The sequence below is a fragment of the Bos javanicus genome, chromosome 23 (genome assembly GCF_032452875.1).
Source record: "Bos javanicus breed banteng chromosome 23, ARS-OSU_banteng_1.0, whole genome shotgun sequence".
Classification (NCBI taxonomy): domain Eukaryota; kingdom Metazoa; phylum Chordata; class Mammalia; order Artiodactyla; family Bovidae; genus Bos; species Bos javanicus.
Genome location: NC_083890.1, coordinates 19,896,070 through 19,905,900, shown reverse-complemented (window position 1 = coordinate 19,905,900; position 9,831 = coordinate 19,896,070). Strand labels below are relative to the sequence as shown.

The 9,831-nt window shown below is 41.0% G+C and overlaps 1 protein-coding gene across 1 annotated transcript in view; it reads left to right on the top strand.

Annotated features, from left to right (window-relative positions):
* The first annotated feature begins 17 nt into the window (after positions 1-17).
* LOC133236356 (24-hydroxycholesterol 7-alpha-hydroxylase) overlaps positions 18-9,831 on the top strand; it is an 85,660-nt gene continuing 75,846 nt past the window's right edge. The window contains exons 1-2 of the mRNA XM_061398346.1: positions 18-434; positions 9,647-9,782. Of these exons, the coding sequence (XP_061254330.1) occupies positions 258-434; positions 9,647-9,782 (313 nt within the window). The 5' untranslated portion in view covers positions 18-257. The remainder of the gene's footprint in view (positions 435-9,646; positions 9,783-9,831) is intronic.

The window sequence follows — 9,831 nt, the reverse complement described above, 5'->3', positions numbered from 1 at the left end:
TGCTCTCGCCCCAGCTGGAACCAACCCCCGCATTCTGTCCGGGATAGCCAGGACTTGAAAAAGACGTGTACGTGGTAGGAAGAGATGTTGCAAAAGTTACCTAAAAATTGGGGCGGGGAAAAGAGGCTACAGTTTAGAAGTCGAACAAGCTGCAAAAGTCACAGCGGAAAAGTTGGGAGGTCGAGTGAGTGCCCTGTTCCAGGGCGAAGAAGCAAGACTTTTCCCTTCTCTGACTCAGGAAGGTGCTAGACAAAAACATGGAATTCATTTCCCCAACAGTGATTATAATCTTAGGTTGTGTTGCTGTTTTATTATTTCTTCAGTGGAAGAACTTGCGTAGACCCCCGTGCATAAGGGGCTGGATTCCTTGGATTGGAGCTGGATTTGAGTTTGGAAAAACCCCTCTAGAATTTATAGAGAAAGCAAGAATCAAGGTATGTGGCCTGAGCACATAGGGTCTCCGGAAGAGATAATGTATTCTTTTTTATTTTCTTTCATTACATCTCAAATGCAGTGTTAGAACGTGGGGAACCTACCTACTGCCCACAGTTAAACGATCTAGCCATTTATGAGTAAGTTAACTAACAACAACTGCCTTATGCAAGATTTTTCTAAAGAAATAGGTTTTTATGAGTTGTGAAATACAAGACAGCTTGTCAGTGCCTTTTTGGAAGTAGAAATTAATTTAAAAGTGCTAGTTACTTCATCATAGATGAAAAATCTAAAGTGTATATATATTAACTAAATTCAATGATTGGGAAGACAGAAGTGTAATATAATTAATTTCGATTTATGAAAACACTTAATAAATTAGTATCCAAATCGATAAACACCAGGCAGTTGTAAAAGTGGCTTGCAAACTTGGTCTTTACAAATACAGTGGGCACTGTATTTTCAGCTGGTGCTATTTGATTATGGTGAGGTCTATTTTCACTGCACACTAAGGATATTAGTAATCATTGTTGTACATGTTTTTGTCTTTAAAATCACTTTTAAATATATCTTTCAAAAATAGTATATAGGTTGCTGCTAACTTTTTCCTTTATTTCAAACAATACTTCAATTAATAGTCTTGTGTGTATGTTCCTGTGTGTTTATACTGTTTGTAGTTTTTGCACTTACTTGATTGTTTCATCTGAAAGTGAAAGTGAAGCAGCTCAGTCGTGCTGGACTCTTTGCGACCCCGTTGAGCTGTAGCCTACCAGGCTCCTCTGTCCCTGGGATTCTCCAGGCAAGAACACTGGAGTGGGTTGCCATTTTCTTCTCCAGGGCATCTTCCCGACCCAGGGATTGAACCCAGATCTCCCACATTGCAGGCAGATGCTTAAACCTCTGAGCCACTAGGGTAGCTCATCAGAATAAATACCTAAATGTAAGACTACCTAAAGGACATTAAATTGTTTATATTATCGTGTTGCCCCTAGGGATTATGTAAGGATTAAAGAATGATGTAAGAATCCTTTTTCTTTTCCTTTGAGTGTAGGAGAGTTCTGACTCTCATATCCTGGCCCACACTAAGTACCGTAGTTTGATAGATGAAAAATACTGTCTTTTAAATAAATACATCTTGGTCTTCTGTAGCCTTCCTTAGATATATGATTTTGATAAATCTTTAGGAATGTTTCTGAAAGCTTGTCTTAGAAGGCCAAGCAAGGTCACAAAGTTTATTCTGTTTTCTTCTAAAAGGTTTATAGCTTTCTATTTTACATTTAGGTCCTAGAGCCACTTAGAGTTAATTTTTTTGTAACGTGTACAGAAGGGATGAGTTTTACTTTTTTCCCATCTCCATGTCCAGTTGTTTCAGTATCATTTCTTGAAGGACTTTCCTCTCCTCACTGAATTGCCTTTTGCAGCATTTCAAAGATTAATTGATATATATGTGTAGATCTATGTCTAGCCTTTCTTTCCTATTCCGTTGATTAAATGCCCACTCCTTTGTTAACACTAATACAGTAAATAAATACAGTAAATAAATAAAAACTAATACAGTTATAGTAAATCTTTAAAACAAGTAGTGAAAATTCTTTGAGTATTTTGGCATTGATGTGGCATTCAAGATTCAGTTCAGTTCAGTTCAGTCACTCAGTGGTGTCCGATTCTTTGTGACCCCGTGGACTGCAGTGTGCCAGGCTTCCCTGTCCATCACCAACTCCCGGAGCTTGCTCAAACTCATGTCCATGGAGTCAGTGATGCCATCCAACCGTCTCATCCTCTGTGGTCCCCTTCTCTTCCCGCCTTTAATCTTTCCCAGCATCAGGGTCTTTTCCAGTGAGTCAGTTCTTTGCATCAGGTGGCCAAAGTATTAGAATTTCAGCTTCAGCATCAGTCCTTCCAGTGAATATTCAGGACTGATTTCCTTTAGGATGGACTGGTTTGATCTCCTTGCAGTCCAAGGGACTCTCAAGAGTCTTCTCCAACACCACAGTTCAAAGGCATCAATTCTTGGGTGCTCAGCTTTTTTTATGGTCCAACTCTCACATCTGTACATGACTACTGGAAAAACCATAGCTTTGACTAGACGGACCTTTGTCGGCAAAGTAATGTCTCTGCTTTTTAATATGCTGTCTAGGTTTGTCACAGCTTTTCTTCCAAGGAGCAAGCGTCTTTTAATCTCATGGGTGCAGTCACCATCTGCAATGATTTTGGAGCCCAGAAAAATAAAGTCTGTCACTGTTTACATTGTTCCCCCATCTATTTGCCATGAAGTGATGGGACCAGATGCCATGATCTTCGTTTTTTGAAGGTTGAGTTTTAAGCCAGCTTTTTCACTCTCCTCTTTCACTTTCATCAAGAGGCTCTTTAGTTCCTCTTTGCTTTCTGCCATAAGGGGGTGTCATCTGCATATCTGAGGTTATTGATATTTCTCCCGGCAATCTTGATTCCAACTTGTGCTTCATCCAGTTGGGCATTTCACATGATGTACTCTGCATATAAGTTAAATAAGCAAGGTGACAATATGCAGCCTTGATGTACTCCTTGCCCAATTTGGAACCGGTTGGTGTTCCATGACCAGTTCTAACTGTGGCTCAAACAAAACCTTGTGGGCACCAGGATGCAGGGACCCCACAAGAGACTGAGCCAGACTTGCCTTTGAGTATTTGGGTGTCTCCTGTGGAGGCATGGGTCAGCAGTGGCCTGCTGCAGGGATAGGGGCTTAGGCTGCAGCAGACGTGGGAGGCTCTGCGTGTGTGTCCCACCATAGAGCCACTGAGCAGACGACCCACAAACTGGAGAACCGTTATGTCAAAGAAGTTCTCACACTGTTGTGAAAGTTCTAGGGCCCACAACAGGTTTTCCAGCATCTGGGGATCTGGAGAGGGACTGAGAACCCTCAGGGAATTTGACTTTGGAGGCCAGAGGGATTTGATTACCAAACTTCCATAGGACTAGGGAAACATACTCTTGGACAGCATGAACAAAACCTTGTGCACACCAGGACCCAGGAGAAAGGAGCAGTGACCTCACAAGAGACTGAACCAGTGTCTGTATGTGTCCAGGAGTCACCAGCAGAGGCGTGAGTTGACAGTGGCCTGCCATGGAGTCAGGGACACTGAATTCTGTAGTCTGGCATAAGTCCTTTTGAAGGAGGTCGCCATTACCAGCATTAACCCTACCATAGTTTGGCTTTAGGCCAAACAATTGGGAGGGAACACAGCCCCACCCATCAACAGACAATTGGATTAAAGATTTACTGAGCATGGCCCTGCCCACCAGAGCAAGACCCAGATTCCCCAGCAGCCAGTTTCTCCTATCAGAAAGCTTCCAAAGGCTCTTTTCCTTATCCATCAAATGGCAGACAGAATGGAAACTACAATTACAGAAAACTAACCCAACTGATCACTTGGATCACAGCCTTGTCTAACTCAATGAAACTATGAGCCATGCATGCCATGTAGGGCCACCCAGGATGGACGGGTCATGGTGGACAGTTCTTACAAAACGTGGGAGAATGACATTGAAACATGTATAATATCATGTATGAAACGAGTCGCCAGTCCAGGTTCGATGCACGACACTGGATGCTTGGGGCTGCTGCACTGGGACGACCCAGAGGGATGGTATGGGGAGGGAGGAGGGAGGAGGGTTCAGGATGGGGAACACATGTATACCTGTGGTGGATTCATTTCAATATTTGGCAAAACCAATACAATATTGTAAAGTTTAAAAATAAAATTAAAAAACAAAAAAGAAAAAAAACAAAAAACAAAACGTGGTCTGTTGGAGAAAGGAATGGTAACCCACTTCAGTATTCTTGCCTTGAGAACCCCATGAACAGTATGAAAATGCATTTAAGATTATTTGCATTTTAATATAAAATTTTAAATTGGCTTGGCAATATCAGTAATAAAAACTGATGGAAATATAATTGGAAGTTTGTTAAGTCTACAGAAAAATTGACTTTTTAATGCTATTGTCTTCTATAACTGCCGTATCTCCCATTTGTTATATAACTTTTTTAGGCATATTCTGTAGTTTCTAATGATGGGAGTCTTGCCTGTGATTGTTAATTATTTTTCTGAACTATTTAATATTCTTGAGGCTATTGTAGATACCTTGAGGATATTGCAGAAATTGTTTTCACTTTTTATTCCCCTTGGCTGCACTGCATAGCAGGCATATGGGGATCTTAGTTCCCTGATCAGGGATCAAACCTGCACCCCCTGCCTTAGAAGTGCAGAGTGTTAACCACTGGACGCCCAGGGAAGTCCATAAATTGTTTCCACTTTTGTTTTCCAGTGATGTCACTCTGGCACATAAAAGATATAATTGTTTTTGTTTTGTATTCTCTTATCTTGCCAAATTCACTTATTATTCCAGTAGTTATTTGGTAGATTTCCTAGGATTTTTAGACATACACAATATATCCTACAAACAGATAAGTTTATTTCCCGTATTCTGATCTTTATGCCTTTTATTTCTTTTTCTTACATAAAGAGAAGTGAAGTGAAGTGAAAGTCGCTCAGTCGTGTCCAACTCTTTGCGACCCCATGGACTATACAGTCCCTGGAATTCTCCAGGCCAGAATACTGGAGTGGGTAGCCGTTCCCTTCTCCAACATAAAGAGAAACTTCTAATATATCGTTGAATAAAAATGGTATACATAGATAAGCTTGTCTTTTTCCTAATATTCGGGAAAAAGTGTTCAATGTTGCAGCATTAAATTTCTTACTACCTGTAGGTTTTTCAAATGTGCCTATTTCAGACCTGACCTGGTCCATACCCAGAATTCACAGATGCTACCAGGGAAATAGTGACCTAGTCACTAAATCAGTTCACTCCTATTCTTGGAGGAGTTTTAGTCCATTTAGATCTTATTATTTCCCCAACTCTCTGATGCCTTTAAAAATATGATTTTTGTAATCTACCCCTCTTTTCTTTCATCCTACACAGACACAAAAGCATCTGCATTTGTTTTAAAAGCTGCAGAATATTCCTTGAGTCATAGTTCACTTAGATAGTCATCTAATGATTGACATGGTTTGTTTTCCATATTTCACTATTATAAATAATGTAGCAACAAATGTCATTTCTATGTGTGCCAGTATATCTGTGGAGTAACTGATCAGATCAAAATATCAGTGTATTTTTTTAATTTAATTTTTATTTTAGATTAGATTATGGGGTTTCCCAGGTGGCGCTAGTGGTAAAGAAAGAACCTACCTCCCAGTACAGGAGACTTAAGACACAGGTTTGATCCCTGGGTCAGGAAGATCCCCTGGAGGAGGGCATGGCAACCTACTCCAGTATTCTTACCTGGGAAATCCCATGGACAGAGGAGTCTGGTGGGCTATGGTCTGTAGGGTTGAAAAGAGTCGAACAAGACTGAAGCAATTAAGTATGCACGCACACATTAGGGTATAGTCGATGTTGTGTTAGTTTCAGATGTACAGCAGAGTTATTCAGTTATACATGTTCATATATTCATTCTTCTTCAAATTCTTTTCCCATATAGGTTATTACAGATTATTAAGAGAACATTGTAACTTAGAGTGAAGTGGGAAACTTTGTGTTTTGAGCAGAGGAGTAATGTGATCTGATTTAAATTTTAAGCGGTCACTTTGGGCATTCCGTTAAAAATAAAAACATAAAACTAAAAGAAAAAAGATGATTTGAAGGTTTTGGTAAGAATTCACGCTCGAGACCCTGCTGGCTTGTACCATGGTGATAGCAGTGGAAGTTGGAGAAGTGACTGGATCTCTCTTAAAGGTGGAAGCAGCAGGATTTCCTGGTGAATGGAACGTGGTGTGTGAAGGAATGAAAAGGGTCCGAGGTGACTCTAAAAAGTTAGGCTTGAGAAACTAGAACTTGGACTTACTATCAAGTGAGATGGACAATATTACCTATAATGTGGCCAGAGTGCCTGTACATGTTGCCAAAGGCCACTTTCCTGATGGAAACTTAAGAATTCTCACTTGAGCAAACCTTCAACAATGAAAATGATTCATCTTCTTCTAAGTGTTCAGTAATAAACCACTGAAGGTAGGGAACCTGGGAAGCAACGTAGATGTCTGCATCACTAATGGAAAAATATGAGGCTTCACTATTTTGGGGTATCAGCTATTAGGCCCATAATTGCCTAATAGCATCCAACAGTGTGTTCCAGGAATGATCACATGCCATGCAGATCTGGAAATGACTCATATTGAAGTACTATGAGCCTGACGGTACTTTGAGATATTCATAATAACTGTTGTTGTTCAGTCACCAACTCATGTCCGACACTTTGCCACCTCACGAATTGCAGCATGCCAGGCTTCCCTGTCCTTCACTACCTCCCAGAGTTTGCTCAAACTCGTGTCCATTGAGTCAGTGATGCCAGCCAACCATCTCATCCTCTGTCGCCCCCTTCTCCTCCCGCCCTCAGTCTTTCCCAGCATCAGGGTCTTTTCCAAAGAGTTGTCTCTTTGTATCAGATGGCCAAAGTATTGATGCTTCAGCTTCAGATTCAGTCCTTCTAATGACTATTCAGGGTTGATTTCCTTAAGAATTGACTGGCTTGACCCCTTTCTGTCCAAGGGACTCTTAAGAGTCTTCTGCAGCACCACAATTTGAAAGCATCAATTTACTATAATGGGATATAAAAGTATGGGTGGTGGTTCCAAAAATATACATGTTGAATGTGGTCTGGGAAAGTCAGTGTGGCCACAGGAGGAAATGAGAATGAGGCTTTGAAGGAAGAAGGTTATAAAACTCATGGGTCCAAGGCAAGGGTCACTGTGTGCTAGGCAAGGCCACAGCAGAAAGAACTCTGTCAGTCAAGATGCAGAAGATGGAACAGAAAAAGCCCCATGCACAGCATTTGTTGGAGTTTCCTCCGGAAAGCAAGGCAAAGCAGGGTAGACAGTTTAGGACTGACGACTCTGAAGAGTTTCTTGGGGCTTTGAGCTCTAGGGTTGGTCTCCAGATGCCCAGTGACTTTTTCTGGGATGATTTAGGGCAGGGATCATACTGGCTTGGCTGTGTCAGAGTTAGACCAGGAAGGGGTTGGTGATATAGACTCAAGATGGGTTGACTTCCATATGAAAGGTATGTTCCTGGTTGGCTGAATCCTTTGCTCTCTCTAATTATCAGCTAGCTCTGAGAGAGCCATTTCTACCCAGTAGTGAGGCCACTGGGCTTCCCTGGTGGTTCAGTGGTAAGGAATCTGCCTGCCAGTTCGATCCCTGGGTCGGGAAGATCCCCTGGAGAAAGAAATGGCTACCCACTACAGTATTCTTGCCTGGGGAGTCCTATGGACAGAGGAGCCTGGCAGGCTACATACAGACCATGGAATCGCAAAAGAGTTTGACTTGACTTAGCAACTCAACAACAACATCGTGAGGCCTCCAAAACTGAACATCATGAATAAGAAAACATAGCTCAAGAAGACAAAAGAATCGTATCAATTTGGGACTTCTGTAAATTTTGGATAGAAGCTATAAAATACTTTTTTGTTAGTGGAATTTGAAAGACTTGTATGGCTTAAAAACAATTAAAATATTCTTAATGTAATGGTTCCTCTTCTCCTCCATTTGTGCTGCCTGTACTTTTCTTTTGAAATATGAGATTGGTTTGTGTTTAAATGTGTTCATTTTGAGTATTCTAAGAAAATAAAAATACATCTTAATCAACCCTTTGTATTTTACCTCTGGTTATTTAAATGTATTCTAGAGAACATTCAAGAGAATTTAAGAGTCGTCATTTGAATAGAAAAAGAAAAAAGAAAATGTAGCTAATGTAATTGACCCTGTGATGAATGGATGCCAAATAGACACCAAATCTAAAAAAGTACAATTGGAACAGTAAGCTCTTTTGAGGTTAGAGTTGTGGGGAAGATTGTGGTTTATTGCCTCCATTCATAATTGAAGAAAATGTTAAATTATAATTAGAGGCCAGTGAAAATAATATCTTTTTCTCCCAGTAAAGTTGTGGACTCCCTGAAGCCAAACTCTGCACTAGAGGATGTTTGTAGGCTCCTAGGAGTGATCTGGGGAGAAGGCAATGGCACCCCACTCCAGTACTCTTGCCTGGAGAATCCCATGGACGGAGGAGCCTGGTAGGCTGCAGTCCATGGGGTCACAAAGAGTCGGACACGACTGAGTGACTTCACTTTGACTTTTTCACTTTCATGCATTGGAGAAGGAAATGGCAACCCACTCCAGTGTTCTTGCCTAGAGAATCCCAGGGACGTGGGAGCCTGGTGGGCTGCCGTCTGTGGGGTCGCACAGAGTCAGACACGACTGAAGCGACTTAGAAGCAGCAGCAGCAGCAGCAGCAACAGGAGTGATCTGATAGAAAAGGCGCAACTGATGGTGTATGAGAGAGAAGGTATCCATGAAGAACAAAGAGACTGTGGACTCCATATCACAAGTGAAGGAGAGTGGGCATTTCCCAGGGGCAGGACCCTCCATCTGTTGACTTGAGGGGAAGCATGGAGAATGAGTACAAATGGGTACAATTCTTTGCCCTGGTGGTGAGAAGCTGAGAGTGCTCATTTTTCCCCAGTGAGTTACAGGAACACTCATAATGGAGAGGGTTGGGCAGGGTGAACAGGTGAGTCATTTTGGAAAGGGAGAAAGTGAACACTACAGAACTTTCTACTGTAGACATTGTTGAGTGGCCAGAGATTGACAATGAAATCAGTCAGCAGTTTATCTTTTTCTTGAACAAAGTTCAGCCATAGGTTGCTTATAACCCTCCAGGTATCTTGAAAACAGTGTTGGAATATCACAGTGTTTAACCTAATTTCTAACAATTATTTCTGAGTATTATTTCCTACTGCCAGAATGGAAGGTGCAAACAAATAAAAATACGATCAAAAGGAAGGTTAAATATTATGACAATAAATTAGGATTTATATAATTAAATTTCACTCCATCAATCAAAATTTATAACTAATTACTAGGAAATGGAAAGCCACTCCAGTATTCTTGCCTGGAAAATTCCGTGGACAGAGGAGCCTGGCAGGTTATAGTCCATGGGGTCGCAAAGTGTTGGATGCGACTGAGCACACATACATTATACATAATCTTAATAGTTTTTATCTTGACTGTAATTTCAGTATCGGGGTTCTTGAGGAACTCTGTCTTAAGCATAATCCATGTCCAGTAACTTATCTATTAGAAATGCTTACTAATCTGATCTCTACTTATGTGTTTTCTTTCAGTATGGACCAGTATTTACAGTCATTGTTATGGGCACCCGAATGACCTTTGTTACTGAAGAAGAGGGAATTAATGTGTTTCTAAAATCCAAAGAAATAAATTTTGAACTAGCAGTGCAAAATCCCGTCTATCATACAGGTAAACAGTATTTTCAGATAGGCCATTTGAAATACAACATGGAATCCCA